Source organism: Harmonia axyridis, chromosome X (genome assembly GCF_914767665.1).
Source record: "Harmonia axyridis chromosome X, icHarAxyr1.1, whole genome shotgun sequence".
Classification (NCBI taxonomy): Eukaryota; Metazoa; Arthropoda; class Insecta; order Coleoptera; family Coccinellidae; genus Harmonia; species Harmonia axyridis.
This window is the reverse complement of record NC_059508.1, coordinates 5,775,489-5,794,362: the sequence shown is the minus strand read 5'-3', so window position 1 is coordinate 5,794,362 and position 18,874 is coordinate 5,775,489. Positions and strand designations below refer to the sequence as shown.

Sequence of the window (18,874 nt, the reverse complement as noted above, 5' to 3'; positions counted from 1 at the left end):
AATATGAATGTTCGAAGTAGAGGTTTAATAATACTACCAGCTCATAGGATGACATTTTTCCAGAGGTGTTTCACATACAAAATTGCTTCTTTGTACAACGCCCTATATTCTCACCTCAAAATATTAAACAAAAATTTGAATCCAATATCTTGTCTCGTTACCAACTCAAGCAGAATCGAATATGAAAATCTAAATTGTACTTTTTGAAATATAATTCACCGTTTGGTTTGTTTAAGGCTAATTAAATTCATTATATTCAATTTAGATTGAGTTTAATAGGAGATATATTCAGGTGCAATACTGGACTCCGTCTTTTCTCACACTGAATATTCAATTGTTTATCTCTTTGTAAAATAATTTGTATAACCTATATATTATTATTATATTTCCAACACAAAGTTATTCAGCCCTTTCTGAAACTATTTTCTTGAGAGAATGAAAAAGCATTAAAAATAAGAGATGTATGCTTGGAATTTTGGTTGTTCCCGCTATTTATATATGCTTTTTTATATAATCGGCATCATAGATGATTGAAGATTAATATTCTGTCCTAATTTTGTCTATAGTGGATTAATTCTATCTCCTTTCCTGAAATTTAAATTTTTTTAATTCAATGCTGCTTTGTCTCACCATGAAAAAAACCATGCAGTTCATCCGGAAATTTTTAGTGGTTCATCAGATAAAATAAAATTGATTTTTTTGCCTCATTCCATAGGTGAACTTCAGGGACACAAAAAATTCTGGTGATATTCGATTGATAAGTTCTCATATGAAGAAATTCATCAAGGTATTTTTTTTTAAATCTCATAATCGTGAAATTCTTTACTAAATTTTGCATTATTATTTGTTTCAACATTTTGTGACTTTTTTCCAATTTGGATGGGTTTTTTTCAATATGGGTACAATGGATTAGTTTAGTGGTGTTGATAATACTATATTTGACACGATAGAATTAAAATATAGAGCAAAACTGATAAATCAGTGAAAAAATTTTGAAAATCCATCAATAAATGACTGAGAAATAGATTATTTAAATTTACGTATTTTAGCGCGGAACGTCTTTGGTCTGTGACGTCACGGCACTTGCCTGTGATCGCTACACCATAAATTACGTTTAAATACTTAGCCGCGCGAAGGCTCTTGCGTCGTTTATCGTTGTACCGTGTAGTTTTAACTCGAGTTTTGTTTTTATGTCACCATAATGGAAGAAGGCTTCGTGAAAGGACAAAGTGACAATTTGCCTAAAATAGATATATTCGCAGTGATGGAGTTTTTTTCTTCAAATCCATCTTATGTCAGTGCTGAAATAAAAGGAGTTAAACTTTTCAAGTAAGTATCTACTTTTGAGTTTGCTTCATCATGGTTCAACTCATAACGATGATTTATTTAAAAAACGTTTCATAAACAGTTTGTAGTTGAGTACTGGTTGTTGAAGTTTATCAATGGCAAAACATATTTATGTGAGGAGTAAAAAGTAAAAACAGAAAAAAGTAATTTATATGTATGTATATAGTAAGTTATTTCAGCCATCGTGTAACGAACAAAACACGACACGAACGGCACAAGTGATTGTACACCAATGAATTCGTAAGCACTCTGCGAATACCAGTCGTCTAGTGTGTGACGTCACGCCACTTACACGTACTATGAAATTATTCTTCCAAGCGCAACTTCAAAGTCCCATAACTTTTTCATTTCTAGAGATATTTTAATGATTCTTCCATATTTTTGTTTCATTTTACTTAAATTTTTAGAATTAATCCTTAACAAAAAAATGAAAACTAGTCCATTTCAAAACCATAAAATGGATTTTGCACACTGAGGAATACAACAGAGATTACCGTGCATCTGGATTTGGTGCCAGAATCCTCGTGTAGGAAGAATTCATTTTTAAATCTACAAGGAATGAACGGTTTGCTGTACAGGGTGTATCTGAATATCACCAAAAAAAATAAGGGATGATACTGCAATGAAAATTGAGGTGTTTATTTGGTATAGAGTTTTTTGGAAAACCTCTCCACAGAAAAGAGAACAAATATTATAATTGAATTGTCAATATTCGATAGGTTTTCGTTCATTGTTTGTTCACTATTGTTTTATATGTAGTTGAGAAGTCTTAGCCTAGTAGAATCATAATTTGTTTGGCTCTTGTCCAATAAAATGCTATTTAACATGAGCTTACATTGCATTTATGTTTTTCTCGTAAAGGCACAAATCTTTCAGTGATGAAAATGTTAGTACATAAATTTAGCCTATAAACCATGATTTTTAAAAGAAAAATTTTCATTCAAAAAAAGTTGTAACAAGATATATTTCACTGTATGACTATTTGAACCCCTTCTAAGCATACTTGTATTGCTTGGTTTTCGCTATTTCCTCTTGCTTTGTTATTCTCAGTTGATTGACAGTGACAATTTCATTAAAACACTTACAATAGACACAGTGCATGTGCAGTGCCAACTAATTCAGAAGTTTCATCAGGCATTTATCAAAAGTGAGTGTTCGGGTGCTGCTCACAGTCCATTTCTCTTTATCAATAATCAGCGCAATCGGTTTCGCTCACACCTTGAATATTTCAAGTCTCTAGCTCGTTCCATTCCAGAGTTACCGTACACACGGTGGCGAGACAGAATTAATTTTAATCATTTTGGTAAAGCCCATATCCTTTCCTCGGAAAAAGCGCGCAAAAAACGTGCAAAGTGAAGCAGCGAGATAAACAGCGCTTTGTCGAAAAATTAAATCGAGTTGCACCCATTCGGATATCAACTACATTGTATTCAAAGATGCTTTTATCGATTTATCCGCGAGCAAAACATGTCTCGAAATACAGAAATTTCTTTCCTTTTATCAACATCTCTTTCATCCAGTTTGAAATGAAATCCTTCATCTTTTATGGCTGACTTACAGGATGTAATAAAATCAGTTACAGTTTTAAATTTTCTATTCTGGAAGCTGCTTTCAGAGCATCTCCATGAAGGGCAACTCGAACCCCTAATCGGTTCTGAATGTCGCTTCTATTCTCTTGTTGCCTGATACGTTTCCTCTATGATGAAAAGGCATTCGTCCCACACTAGTAGATTCGCATATGGGATAGTTTCAACAATCACCGAATTCCTTGATGTGTTAGATTTAACAGCTCCAAATTCTCGTAATTCTTTCCTCTTCAGCTCAAACGATGGCATCTAAATTATTGGAAATTTCGTGACCTTTTCGAACCTTTGATTTTATACGAACCGTGTTATACAGATTCTTTAATTTCCACTCTGAACAACACTCGACAGATAGATAGATAGAGTTACTCGGAAGAGAACCACCTAGATTTTTCTACTTTGGATACTTCCACACAGGGTCAGCGCGAGCAATTTTGGCGCCTGAAGCAAAGAATTTTTTGGCGCCATTGCTGAAAAAGTGTCAATAAACACCACCCCCCTCAACAAAAAACATCACCTACCTCGATGATAATTCGCCATTTTTGATTTCTCTAGCGTTTTTGCTAATCGTTTATTTTTAAAGTAGTTCCCACTGGGAATTTTTTTCGGACAATTTTACCTACAATAAATCCTAGATTTCTTCGACGCCGATGAACAAGGCGTAAGTAATATATGTGATTCTCACATTCACAAGACACTGCGTACGATCGATGAAAGAATACCTATCACATCACATTAAGATACAAAGAGCGGTAAGGCATGCAAAGCTTCGTAAACGAAATGGGGTTAAAAACATATGTTCTGCTGAAAACATTAAGCATTTATCAGTAACTTGTTTCGAATACAGAATCGTAGGAATTTTTTCATATGTTGAATGTGTAAACAAATTCCACTTCATTCTATGTGTTGTTTCTCGTCTTTGTGAAATACATTTCATCCCTCATTCAATTAGGATAATAGGCAATGCTTATATTGGTTGGGTTGCCATGTGTTATTTATCGAACAGGCGGCTTAGTAAAGAAGGTTTGGAGATTTCTACTGCAGGAAATGTTGATAAACGCAGCAAAGCGGAACAACCTCATGTTGTTTTCAAGAATCAAGACTATAGTTTTTCAGAAATATGAAAGGGCGGCCACAAACTGGGCTAAATTGCCGCCCTTCGAAAAGAGACGCCTGAAACAGACGCTTCACTGTTTCACCCTTCGGCCCTGCTCCACAGTCTGATCATCTACGATTATTTTAGGGTGGATCTACCTGACCACTAGGATGAACAAACGACATAAAGAAGATAGCAAAAGGGATTCATCAAGCCAAGTAGCTTGACATTTTAACCAACTACTTGAAAATCAAGCTCGTGAAAAATTAAATACTAGACCTGATTTTAGATATTTATTGCTTGACTTGATATCAAGCTACTTGATATTACTTGAGCTTGATATGCACGCGTCGCGCGTCATATATTTCTGCAATCTCGTGCGCGCTTAGAAAAAATAAGGGGATTCCTCGAGCGCCGAGAGAATGAAGCATTCGCCAATGTGACTTTATTAGTAGTTTTCTTACATTTCTATGAAATCTATTGGTAGATTTTGGTAGTTTCAGAAAAATTTTTCCAAATTTGGCCAAAACGGCCAAATACTTTCATCAACGCCAGCATCTTCAGCTTCTGTTGAAAGAAAATTTTTCGGAGCTGCTCTCACAGTTACAAAAACCCGCATTAGGTTAAGCGACAAATCTATAAGATGTCTCAGATTCAGGAAAATTATTAGATCAAATAAAGGAGGTTTCTCAAAATAAATAAATATTATTTTGTCATTATTTTTCATTTTGTTATGATTTATAGTGATTCAATTCATGTTTCTGTTTCAGGAAAGTTGATATTTTCGGTTCTTTTGTATAATAAGTTTAATAAATAAAAGTGTTTTTTGCAAGGCTCCTTTCCATTTCATCAGCTTTTCATTGATGTGACACTACACAATAAAACTGCTAAAAATCAGGTAGCTTGATATGATTCAAGTACTTGATAAATAAATACTCGACTTGAGATTGAAAAACTACCACGTGACTCGAGCTCGAATTGGAATCAAGTCAAGGCCAAGCCAAGTAGCTTGAAAATAAAGCCAAGCCGTGAATCCCTAGATAGCAGGTAAAAATTGGTATCAGAAGGTGCAGGATAGAGAGCATTGGAAGGACTTAGGAAAGGCCTATGTCCAGGAGTGGACGAATGGAGGCTTAGAAAGAAGAAAACTCCAGAGGACCAAGATCTTCGTATGTTACCTTAAAAGCAGACTGAATAATGAAATGAAGAAGAAGCTACGAAAGAAAGGTTATCTTATAATGACTGAATTTTGAAACTGCCTTCCTGAGTAGTTCAATTGTATTAATTTTATTGTCATCATATACGTAATTGCTTGCCATCTTTGGTTGATTTCATTAATTCTTTCGATGTCATATAACATTTTGCAAAAGTGACTTCTTTGGGTTTATTATTTATGATGCCATACAAAACAACTGAGTCAACTCAAAGATCTTACATACGTTTCGAAGGCTGGGGATATAAAATTTTGTCGGTGACAAAAAATATTTCTGCTGACACCATTAATATCCGGTGGTGTTCGAGATCTAACACCACCCTTTCTGTGTCCTTCAAGAGCCATCATTGCCAATCCTTCTTGGATTGCCAGTCTGCTTCAACACCTCCGAAAGAGGGTAGCCTCCGTTGGTTACGCCAATGAATTGAAGTGGTCATAATGGCTCTATCTTTAACGGTCACCCTATCGGACACAAATGTGTTTTCGGTGCTATCATCTTAATGCTTCCTTTCGACTTCCCGTTACTTGTTCCTGAACCTTATCGATACACTTGAACCTAGATCCAACTTGCAGGAACTCCAACAATTTTTATCCCACGCGAAACTGCTGCGATATTTCCGGGTATAAATCATGAGGAAGTCTGTCATAAAAGTCAGATAATATTACACGGTGGGTGTTTATAGGGTCAGAATGGAATGAGGCCCATCGTCGACGCCATTGGGGAAAATTGAACGAATGGTTGTAGAAGCTTTTTTCGCTCCGTTCGAAAGGTCGTTATTTCATTAGAAATTATTTTCTCAGAACCAGTGTCTACATAGTCCATCGTTGACCGGAAGAAAAATGTCAGATTTAACGTTTTTCTCCTGAAAATGTGGAAATCAATTGTATTATACTTCAATTAGTAATAAAGAGCACATGTTTTTGTTTTTTATGTTATTCTTATGAATTCAAACATGAGGGTTTCCTTATATTAGGCTAATTGAGAAGTCCCTGATCTGATGCACAGATGGCAGTGCTAGTATTAAATCCATATGATTTTTAGTTAGTACCAACCTGCAAACGATACGTGTCAAAATTTGAAAGCAGTGCGACCAGTAGTTTGTGAGATATTGCGTTGTGAGTGTATCTTCTTTTGTTATTTGAAAAAAGATGGAAAAAAAAGAATTTGGTGTGCTGATAAAATATTGCTCTATCAAGGGAAGAATACAGTTGAAGCTAAATCTTGGCTTGATGAAGAGTTTCCGGGGTCTGCACCAGGAAAATCAACCATCATTGATTGGTATGCTAAGTTTGAACGTGGTGAAATGTGCATCTAAGACGGCTAACGCAGTGGACGCCCAGAAGAGGCTGTCACCGACGAAAAATCAAAAAAGTTCACAAAATAATTTCGAATAATCGTAAAGTGAAGTTGATCGAGAAAGCAGACATTGTGAAGATATCATCTGAACGTGTACATCATATCATTCACGAATATTTGTACACGAGAAAGCTATGTGTAAAATAGATGCCGCGCTAGCTCAGAATCTATCAAAAGCAACAACATTCTGAGCAGTGTTCGAAGCTGTTTAAGTGCAATAAACCTGAATTTTTGCGTCGATATGTGACAATGGATGAAACATGGCTCCATCATTTCACTCCGAAGACCGAACGACAGTCAGGTGAGTGGACACGATGAACCGAATCCAAAGCGACGAAAAACACAGTCACATTGCAAGGTTTTGACATCAGTATTCTGGGATGCGCAAAGTATAATATCAACAGCGATTATTATATAGCGTTGTTGGATCGTTTAAAGGTTGAAATCGTTATAAAACTGCCCCATTTGAATAAAAAAAGAGCTTCGAATTGCAACTGCATCCACCGTATTCGCCAGATCTGGCCCCCAGCGACTTTTTCCTATTTTCAGACCTCAGAAGAATGCTCGCTAGAAGGAAATTTAGCGTGAAAGAAGAAGAAATCGCAGAAAATGAGGCCTATTTTGAAGCGAAAGTCAAATCGTACTACAGAAATGGTATCGGAAAGTTGGGAGATCGCTATAATCGCGATATAAAAATCGAATTTTGCCAAAAAAATGTGTTCCACTATGGTAGGCCGGGGACTTTTCAATTAGCCTTTTAGTACACTCATTCAGATGTTTTTCAACAACTAGCTCAAGTGGGTTAATTGAATGATGCTAGTTGAAAAATGCTAAGTAGTTTCAGAGTCAGATCAGAATATCTCGGTAAATTCCTTAATCGGGAAAATCAGTTCAATGCTTCAAGACCTATACTCATAATGAATTTAAATATCAAAATAATTGAAAGAATACCCATCTGATTTGCGGATCAGTTGCAAACGTTATCGAAATGAAACATTTTAAAGTTTCAAATACATCTTGCCTCAAGGGAGTAAGCAGCATTGAGAAAATGATAAAAAAAAACTTAGTTTACAATTCATAATTTCTGAAATATTTGACTAATCGCTCAACTGCAAGCATCTTCGTAATATAAATTATCGAATAAATCGATGGAATCGTATTAAATTTTCACGTGGGAACTTTTTTTTCAAGTTTCTGTGTTAAAATGTATGGATATCCTTTTACTGTTTCAGTCATTTATCAACATAAAGCGGTTTGTACATTATACACCTCATACTACATATTCATTCCCTAATTGCATTTCAATTGCTCTTTAATGAACTGATTCGATACTCCATAATATACTTGGCGTAAACTATATTAGTTTACCCTCATGCACCGATGAATTGAGAGATCTCTATTGAATTTACTATTAATGGTGTTAGTTACGGAACAATGAGCTATATATGTTCTTTTATTCCTCAACAACAAAAAAAAACACACAATTTTTTTTAGGTACTGAAATCAAATTTTAGATTGTCGAAATTACTTGGATGATTGGAATCAAAGGAAATAAATATCTGGCTTTCGAACTATCTAACTAGAAATGCGTAATGATTCACTCAATCCAGAAGTTTTTTTTTTTTACAACTCATATAAAGTTTTGCAACACTTGAGGAAAGTGTGCATTGGGAGAACGATACGATGAACGTTTTGTGGAATGAATTAACTGAACGTACGTCACAATGATTTTTTTTTCGATTTACTGAAATTGTTTCATTTCCTGCTTTTCTACAAAAAAAAATTGATTTATGTTTGATTGGATGAACCAAATGAATCCAACCATATGCCTCATTCTACACCATTGCTAGATGTTAAGCTCTTTTTATGCTTTTGGTGAAACATAGATAGTACAGCAAGAAGTAAATGATTGAAAAAACGAATGGTTTACAATTTTTTTTTTTGATAAATTTATTAATAATGTGTTTTGTATGGTTAGCGATTTTTTAAATGACAACCCTGCCTCCCGTAGACCGATAATTCGACCTCCTTCAAATTCACCTAGCTGGCGATAAATTCCACGTACACGTACTCTAGGCATTTAAACAACTAAAAATACACTGTGGATCTCCCCGAACAGCTGGTTTGTTGTAAAATTTGACAAACTTGCAAAAAATAACTACAATATTCAAGTAACAAAATTGTTTACAAGAAAAAACCTTCACGATTTTTTCTCCAAATTCAATAATTCACTCCTTGCTATACTATCTATGTTTCGTAAAAAAAAAAAATTGAAATTCAAACAGCTCCTCACTTTCTCTTCACTGTTCATACTAAGGAGTTTAATTTACATAAGAGAAAATGTGCATTTAACTGAGAAGCTTTCAAGCAATCCTATTTATAGGTCATCAAAGTATTTTCTTATTTCCAAATCAAATAAACTGGAAATAATTATCTCGGAGAGTTTTCCATTGGAAATTGATGAATGCGGAAGCAATACCCCTCAGGACTTAATTTGTATTTTCCCTTTGAAACAAATATCCAAAATGGATTGAATAGTGAACTTCAGTTTTATACCGTCAAAACTATGGAGGTATACATTTATCGGTATTGTTCAATCAAAAATGCTTCTTATGATAGGAAAGATGCGCTGGAAAAGCCGCTTGTCATTTTCAATTTAGAATGAAATGTATGGGATATGGGATTCCATATAGTTTCCATCAAATACACCTGTTGTCATACTGATAGATTTAATTTTTCATTACGTGTTAGGATGAACCTGTGTTTTCGTGTAATGTCCTGAAATCTGTCAGTCGTTCCATATCGAAGTGAAACAAAAACTATATTCGTCATGAAATCAATGAAATTTAACAAATAATGAACTGACAGCATCAACAATTTTCTGACGAATCAATGCAATATGGCAGTAATGTTGTAGAATGGGGAATATGGTTGGATTCATTTGGTTCATCCAGTCAAACATAAATGAATTCTTTTTTTTTGTAGGGAAACAGAAAATGGAATGACAGTAATAAAAAATATTGTTGTGGCGTAAGTTCAGTTCATTCATCCCACAAAATATTTGCTATACTGAAAAAATTCGAATTCATCGTATCGTCCACTCAACGTACACTTTTCTCTAGTGTTGCAAAACTTTATATGAGTTGTGAAGTGAGAACCTACATTTAAAATTCTATATCTCATGAAGAGGAGAACTTCAGGATTGAATGAATCATTACGAATCATTTGCGTTTGGCGATATATTTTTTGTTTAAATTCATCTTTATCCAACTGAAAGTAAGTCATATTCCGCGCAATTTTTCCCTGACTATCTTTCATTGTTAGCCAATTTCGGTCAATTCAGAACCCTGAGGAACACCCCAAAACACATTTCATGTTTCACTGACCACCGATTATCAACCTCAACAAAAACAGATCGATTTCAATCCCCTGATTTCAGGTCGGTAGTCATTTTTAATGTGAACTTTTTAATTATTAAGTGTATAACTTTGCTTCCACCGTTTTGCAATAGATGGTAAGTGCTTATCGAAATAAATAGATCGTAAATGTCATACAATGAGCTTAGGTATTCGTAAACATAACGCCATCAGAATATTAGTCGATTTGCGTTTGCATCATAAAGTTATTCTCGACTAAACATGTCAGCTTAAGAGCAAAATTCTAGTCATTTGCGGGAGGTTTTGATTTTATGCTTCAATATGAAGAAATATGCAGCAGAGTGTCATTGAATTCTCTCAAATACCTATAGTGAGGCTAATAGTGAAAGAACGTGCTGAGAGTGGTTTCAACGCTCAAAGCACGTTGATTTTGACGTCGAAGATGCAGAATTAGAGGAATTACTTGATCAAGACTCATGTCAAACGCAACAAGAATTGTCAGGATCATTGTGAGTGTCGCAACAAGTCATTTCAAACGCCTGAAAGTCATGGGAATGATTCAGAAACAAGGAAATTGGGTTGAAGCCGAGATATGTTGAACGACGTTTGTTCGCTCGTGAACAGCTGCTTGCAAGGCAAATATGGAAGGGATTTCTGTATAGCATTGAGACTGGAGACAAAAACTGGATTCATTACGATAATCCCAAGCGCATAAAATCATGGGAATATCCCAGCCATGCTTCCACGTCGGCGGCCAAAACAAATATTCAAGGTTCCAAAGTCATGCTCAGTATTTGGTGGGACTAGCTCGGCGTAGTGTATTATAAGGTCTTAAGACCGGCTGAAACAATCGGAGGTGATTGTTATGGAACTCAGTTGATGCGTTTGAGCCGAGCATTGAAAGACAACCGGTCGTAATTCAACGAGAGACATAAAAATGTGATTTTACAGTATGACAAATGCTCGATTCCATGTTGAGAAAGTGCTCAAGACATACTTGGAAACGTTGAACGTTGAAAGTTATTCACAATAAAGCCTCAAATCCCGAAAAAACGGCGGAAGCAAAATTGTACGCTTGCGTATGTATCATCTACAGTTTAATCTCTGGAACTGAATATCATTGATGGAAACGATGAATCTGAAGGAAAATAATTTCGGAATGAGAATCGACTTCCCTAATACCGGGGAAATTTCAAGCTCGCCTCCAAACATAAAATCGCGATACATTTCCCAACAGAAATAGCTTCCTTTTCCTTGAAATCCACCTGAGATTCATAAAACCCGTCGGTGAGATGTGTTGAAATCATTTTTAGCTTTGGCATCAATCTTTCCTGCTCCTTATTCTGTACGTAGTTTTCCCCAGTTTAATTGTCAGATTTTGCTGGTTTGCCTCCGGAGTTTGGGCTTCGAAGAAACAACTCCCTTGATGAAACTAAATATAAATCAAATGAGGCAAAACATCTATTTTTGCCGAGGCAGGAAAGTTTTGCGTTAGGGTCCGAACATGTTCGATGATGCGAAGGTCCACCTTGGGAAATGGACCGGACAAAATGTCGGCAACGTAATAAAATGAAAGAATCTTGACGTAAAATGTGGAGGATTTCAGTTTCGGCCTCCCCTTCTGAGATTTGTTTATATATTTTATTGGGCATTCTGAAAACTATCAGGGCTTCCTATGGGAAAAAAATATACATTCGAAATACGTCGATATTTAGAATTGTTTTATTACTGAAAAATTTTCTCATATGGAAATTATTGATGGACACGATGATGATCCGAATGAATGAAAAGTATTCTACGGAAAATATGAGGAATTTGAAAAAATAACATGAAATTAGTCGAATATATCATCAGAATGTTACAATTTTTTTTATATGGTCTTCATTCACGTTGTCTACAGAAGAAGAACAGTTGAATCTATACCAGCAATCAGAATGGATATTCTCATATATAACTTACAAAGGAAAATAATTACATTTCATTGGTTTCGTGCTTTGATTTAGAATAAGTGAAAAACCGGGTTGAATCAGTTATCATATCGTATCACAAAATTTCTAGTTGCCAATAGTACCAGTCATCAAAATTTCATCACCAAAACTGTGCTATTGAGAGTTTATTACAGTTCTCTTATCATTGTGAATATCAATTCATGTGATTAATTTTTCATCAAACGCCGAAGTAGCAACGAGTGGATTAGTTTAATTTCAGTTGATCGTTCTTTGAAGCTGGAGTTCTTCATACAATTAATTGAAAAACCCTTTTTTTCCAAACGATTGTGTTTTTTGAAATGTTTTACAAAATTCTCAGCTTCGAAATGAATGCAATATGTTAATAGCGTCATCTTGACTCGAAATGACTGCCAATCTTGGTGGTATCACTCAAGAAGCACAAAGAATCAACTACTCGGAGATTTCCCAACTCTCAGATACTGAATGACTAAAACTTTACATATTAAAATACACAAAGATTCAAAATCATATACTACTTAATTCATTGGTGTCAAGTGAAAAATACACCTATAGTTTTCGTATAATCTTTATTACCACTTAACCTTTCTTTGAAAAACAGAGTATTGTAGATAAAACAATTTACAAATAATTCAAAACATTCGATCATAACCCTTTTGTGATGAGATCTGGCATTATCCATAAAAATCCTTCTGCATGTCGCATTTCTCTTCTATTTGGCTCTTTGAAAGAGTTTTTCCCTCTTATCTGTCTTTTTTATTGGGATTTGTAATATCTTTTCTCATTCCATATTCTCATGCTCTTCCAGCGTTTCTATTGTCATTTTTCTCTATTTTTTAGCTATTTCCTCAATTTTCAATTCTTCTCTTTTTGTTGGTTGCTTATATAGGGCGCCAGCCGTTGTTTTGATTACTGTATGTAATGTACTTTGCAACTGATCTTTCGAGTCGTCGTGTACTCCTGCATTCGTAATACTTGGTATTAGCATTATTTTTATTATCTTCAGCTTGTTTGCTAAGGAAAGTTTACTTTTTGAGTTGAACAGCGGGTAGAGTCTACCGTGCAATTGCCATGTCTTTTTTCTGATTTTTTCTATGTGTTTGCTAAAGTTCATCCTCTCATCTTTAACTTCCGCATTCTACTGTGATATTAAATAGAGCGGTGTCATCTGCAAACTGGGCTATCTTGCATCTATTCATTTTTGGTATGTCTGCCATATATAAGTTGAACAGCAGCGGTCCTATCATCGATCCTTGGGGAATTCCGGCTTCAATCATTAGCTCTTATCGTTGATCTGGTACTATCGATATTCACTCTAAATTTTCTATTTGCCAGGTATGATTGTATTATTCTCGTTAGTTTGGTTAGAATTTCATCGACTCCATTCTGTATATTATAAGACCTTGATGCCACATTTTATTAAATGCCTTTTCTATAATCAAGAATATTGCACCAGTGTCTTTAGAGCGATTCATTAGCTCCTTAATATTTTCGGTTACTCGTACCAGTTGGTAAATTCTTCAGTTAGAGCCACAATTCTTGCAAGGTCAATCTCACTCATAAATCTACGATCAATGTTGGCAGTTAAAATCGTGAAATTCAACTGCTTCCACTTCGTCGATGAATTAGCGCACCACTAAATATTTGAGAGGGTGTAATCCATATGAGCAAAAAAACCTCTTTTTTATAAATACCAGGTGTCGCATTTATAGCCAATTTTTTTCAGTTTAACAGTTACATTATCAAGTTGAAATTAAACTTTAACCTTTAATCGTTTTTCAATTTTCTTTTTTGATTAACTTATTATCTTTTCTATTACTGGAGAACACTATTTTATAGGATGACATGATTTCATTAAATTTAATTTACGTTATCAGCAGGGTGTATCTAGACTAGACGTCTAAACTTAGTAGCAGGCTATGGAAGGACAAAGAGTACTAGTAATTGTCAAATGCAAATGCTTAGCGTCAGTGTGGTATTTTTTGAAAATTCTTTTAGTAACGAATATGCAATGGAAAACACTGAACCTTACCAGCGAAAGATGTCAACAAACAGTAATAGTGTTTGAGAAAGGTAAGAGTTACCGAAAAATTGGTGAAATCCTTCGCGTTACCTTCACAATCGTTTCATTTTTTTGACAGGTCGCACGGAATTTTTGATCATTAATGAAAAACTTGCAACTGAAAGGGATATATTGGAGATTTCAAAACAATATGTAATGCCATTTGCGCCATATATAGGGCAAGGATTTTTGTTGAGGCAAGAAGCCTCACGCTGCTCGAGTTGTGAGAAATTATATAGGAAGTCAGTATCGCCACCATGGTATGGCCAGCTCGGAGCCTGGAGACAAATCTCATAGAGAATCTCTGGATATTTTTGGAAGACGATCACAAGAAGAACGTAACTTGAATACTTTGGGAGACCTATATACGACAGAAGCTGATTGCAATTTGGGAGGACCAAAATTATATAAAGTCTGTTATTTTAAGTATGGGTCGTCATTGCCAAGAGGTTATTCATGCCAAAAATGGAAATACTCTCTGCTGACACTATCATTCAATTCGTTTCTACATATTGTGTTTCGTTCCTTCGTTGTTAAATTTGAATCTTCATTTTCCACAAAATCATGTTATGCTATGAAATGATGTTGTAGGAAAGATAATGACGTGAATCAAAAATGAAAGAAGTTAAGGCTAAAGTGTAAATAAGTTTTAACTCTATAATATCACTGTAACACTTTACAGAGTGTTACAAATTTGATTAAAAAAACGAGCTATAATTACGACACCCGGTGTTCATAAAATAGGATTTTTTTTGCGCATACGTTTCACACATTAACATGTCATTCAAAAAAACTTTCGAATCGGACAAATAGTTTTGACGAATATACAGGGTGCATTTGTATAGTTGCGAAAAAATGTAGGTGGTGATTCCTTCTCAAAAAATAGGGCGAGTCTCTCATATAAACCTTTTTTTGAGCCCATCAGCTTGGTTACAACCCCCTAAAGATAGTACCCGAAAAGTAGTTTTCAAGTTTTCACACAAAAACAAAGAGATTCACGAAAATGAAATTGAGCTGACACATTATGCGAGCAAGAAGGCATTCATAAAAATTTTTTGGTGGTGTTCGTCTATGATTCCAGTGGGTAAAAAAGCCCCCCCACTCTTGTTTTTCAATAAATTATCTATATCCATATTTTATAATGAGAAAATCAATTTTGGATGTACTAATCAATTCTTAACAAATTGGGACTCTTGTGATTTTTTGCTAAAATTCACGGTTTTCTAGAAAATAATTTATCAACTGGTAATACGCCCGAGTTGTGGAGGCGGATTTCAAACGATATTTTTGTTGAGAACTGGTACAAATATGAAATAAATGCAACAAAACAAAACTTTTCACAAATTAAAAACTACTTTTCGGACGCCATATTTAGGGATCTGTAACTAAGCAGAGGGAGCTCAAAAAAAAGTTGATATGACAGACCCACCCTATTTTTTGACAAGGAATCGCCCTTAAATTATTTCGCAATCATTCACATACACCCTTCCCTGTATATTTTGCCTGTTTTGAGTAGTGTGTTAATTTATTGGCGAATATACCTGTCCTGAAACTGCGATCTCTAAAAAAAATTGTAAACATCTGTTTATTTGAAAAAATACTTGACGATTCAAAAAGAAATTCATTTATGAAAAACCGTCAAAAAATTCCAGAAATTGAAAGTGTTCTTATACTGAAAATAAGGTGATGCAAAGCTTTTGAATCTTTGTGTATACAGTGTGGAACAGCCAAATGGAATAAATTCGATAACGGATAAATGAGGGCGTGTTGGGAAAAACGCTTGGACACGTCGATTTGTATTTTTAACTGCGCATCTTTTTCAAAAAAAAAATTATATAGGGTGCGTCATGTGACAGTGGCCAATACCAACGTTCTCATTTTAAACGCAAGCCCCTGTATATTATTAATTTTTTGGATTCTTCAGAAAATTCTAGACATAATTCATGTACAATGTCCTATACCTATCTTCAACTGTTTCGGAAATATTAAGTGTTTTCAGATTTATTACAAAAATTAACATTAACAATAGAAAATTATTTTATTTCACAAATTCGCTACATTACATTCAATACTTATTTCCCATTTAGCTCTTGATAATGAGAAAGTAAACAAAAACCATTCCTGCGTTTTTTTTTACTGGTATGAAATGAAAAAAATACAAAATCAGTTTTCTTTATGTTCGTATAAAACTTGTAGCCTTAGCAACTTGTTGTCTACCTGCATGACAGTAATGATTAGTGTCAGTGCTATTGTCGTTTGAATTTCGTTAACTGTACGCAAAATATCAGAAAAATGGTTCATTTAACAGAAATGCACAAAATAACCATTCTACAAATGATTGGTTATTTTTAATGTCAATTTTCGTAATAAATCTGAAAATACTTAATATTTCCGAAATAGTTGAAGATAGGTATAGGACATTGTACATGAATTATGTCTAGAATTTTCTGAAGAATCCAAAAAATTAATAATATACAGGGGCTTGCATTTAAAATAAGAAAGTTGGTATTGGCCACTGTCACATGACGCACCCTATATAATATTTTTTTTTTGAAAAAGATGCGCAGTTAAAAATACAAATCGACGTGTCCAAGCGTTTTTCCCAACACGCCCTCATTTATCCGTTATCGAATTTATTCCATTTGGCTGTTCCACACTGTATACAAATACCTCAACTCAATAATAACAATGCTAGATTATTTGGCAATGCCCTTAAAGCATGAGGCCATAGGCGATCCCGACATTGCTAGCGCCACCACTGACAGTTTCCTCGTTTGAGAGAATCTGGCACGTCAAAACTGAAATATTACATCCAGAAGGATAAAAAGGCCTCGTCGTCCTTATCGATCACTGAATAATGCCATATCATTCGATGAGTCTGAGAAGATGGAAAATGTAAGACGCGTCTGAACTTATCTCATGCGATAAGTCCGAAAAATATGGCCGATCAATAAAACATGCCATTAGTAGCGAGTAAGAATATGAACTTACCTTGTGTGGATGATGTGGTGAGTGACGCGACCGTGATGGGTGTTCTGGGAAGGGAGCCACGACATATTGACGGAGCGTGAGGTAAAGCTCTCAATAAAAGGCCTTCCCGGTGGTTCGGGAACATCTGTAACGAAGACACGGGCTTGACATAGTTGACCTAAAAACGCATTAGTATAATTTGTTTTTAAATTCACTCCGAAGGAGGGTTCTGAAATGGAATTCTCGGCAGAAATGTCACCACACTCCGGAATATCAAGTGGGTCTGTTTTGCCACAGTCGCAGCAATGCATTTGGCTCCGTTCCCCGCAAATTGGCCGAGACAGGATTTTTGGTTTCTACGTTGCACAGATCACGTTCTCGTATTAAATTAGAGGGGAGCTCATATTGCTGCTACTTCGAATTAATCTCCACCTTATAATGAGCACTTAACCATTTAAAATTTCATATGTTACCTCAATACCACCACGTGATTGTAGATTTTCCTTTTTCAACCACCGAATTTCTTGAGGTTTTCACATAATTTCTTTGAACAATATAATCTACATTGTAAAATATTTCCAATTAGCAAATGAAAAAAAAAAGTTGGAAGTTTTCGCTTTCCGCAAAAATAATTGATGGTAGGTTCAATATACGAAGCACTGACATATTTTCGAAATATTCGTGGAAAAAACCTACAGAAAATCATTACAACTTTGCTTCCAACGTTTTGCTAATGATAGCTGTAGCGGTAAGTGGTAGTCGAAATAAAAAAATTTCGGTCAATTCCGAACCCTGAGGAACACCAAAACACATTTCATATTTCACTGACCAACAATAATCAACCTCAACAAAAACAGATCGATTTCATTTTTCATGTAAACTTTTGAATTATTAAGTGTATAACTTTGCTTCCGCCGTTTTGCAATATATGGCTGTAGAAGTAAGTGGTAATCGAAGTTAATAGATTATAAATGTCATACAATAAGCTCAGGTATTTGTGAACATAACGCCATCGAAATATTAGTCGATTTGTGTCTGCATCATGAAGTTGTTCTCGATTGAACATGTCAGCTTACGAGTCAAATTCTCGTCATTTGCGGGAGGTTTTGATTTTATGCTTCAATATAATGAGATCTGGGGCTGAGGCTCGTCGAATACTCTCAAATATCTATGGTGAGACTGCTATTCGTGAAATAACGGGCCGAGAATGGTTTCAACGCTTCAAGAACGCTGATCTTAACGTCGAAGGCCAGTATGGCGGTGGATAGAGAAGATTTTTGAAGATGCAGAAATGGAGACATTAATTGATCAAGATTTGTGTCGATCGCATCAAGAATTGGCTGCATCATTGGGAGTGACATAACAAGCGAGTTCAAAACGCCTGAAAGTAATGGGAATGATTCAGAAACAATGAAATTGGGTGCTGTACGAGTTAAAGCCGAGATATGTTGAACGGCGTTTGTTTGCTTGTGAACAGCTGCTTGCAAGGCAAGGACGGAACGGATTATTGAATCGCATTGTGACTGGAGACGACAAATGGATTCATTACGATAATCCCAAGCGCAGAAAATCATGAGGATATCCTGGCCGACGGAATATTCACAGTTCCAAGGTCATGCTTAGTATTTGGTGGAACAGCTCAGCGCAGTGTATTATGAGTTGTTGAAATCAACTGAAACAATCACAGGCGATCATTATCAAATGCAATTAATGCGTTCGAGCAGAGCATTGAAAGACAAAAGTTCTCAATACAACGAGAGACATAATAAAGTGATTTTACAGCATGATAATGCTTGACCCCATGTTGCGAAAGTAGTCAAGACATAGTAGGAAACGTTGAAATGGGTAGTCCTGAACTTCCAGTTTTATGAAGAAGTAAAGAAATAGGATCGATTGGTGGAA

The 18,874-nt window shown here is 35.2% G+C and overlaps 1 protein-coding gene across 1 annotated transcript in view; it reads right to left on the bottom strand.

Annotated features, from left to right (window-relative positions):
* The window catches only part of LOC123686544 (tyrosine-protein phosphatase 99A), a 465,126-nt gene that overhangs the window by 370,711 nt on the left and 75,541 nt on the right, over positions 1-18,874 (bottom strand). The window contains exon 3 of the mRNA XM_045626762.1: positions 16,994-17,117. Within this exon, the coding sequence (XP_045482718.1) occupies positions 16,994-17,117 (124 nt within the window). The remainder of the gene's footprint in view (positions 1-16,993; positions 17,118-18,874) is intronic.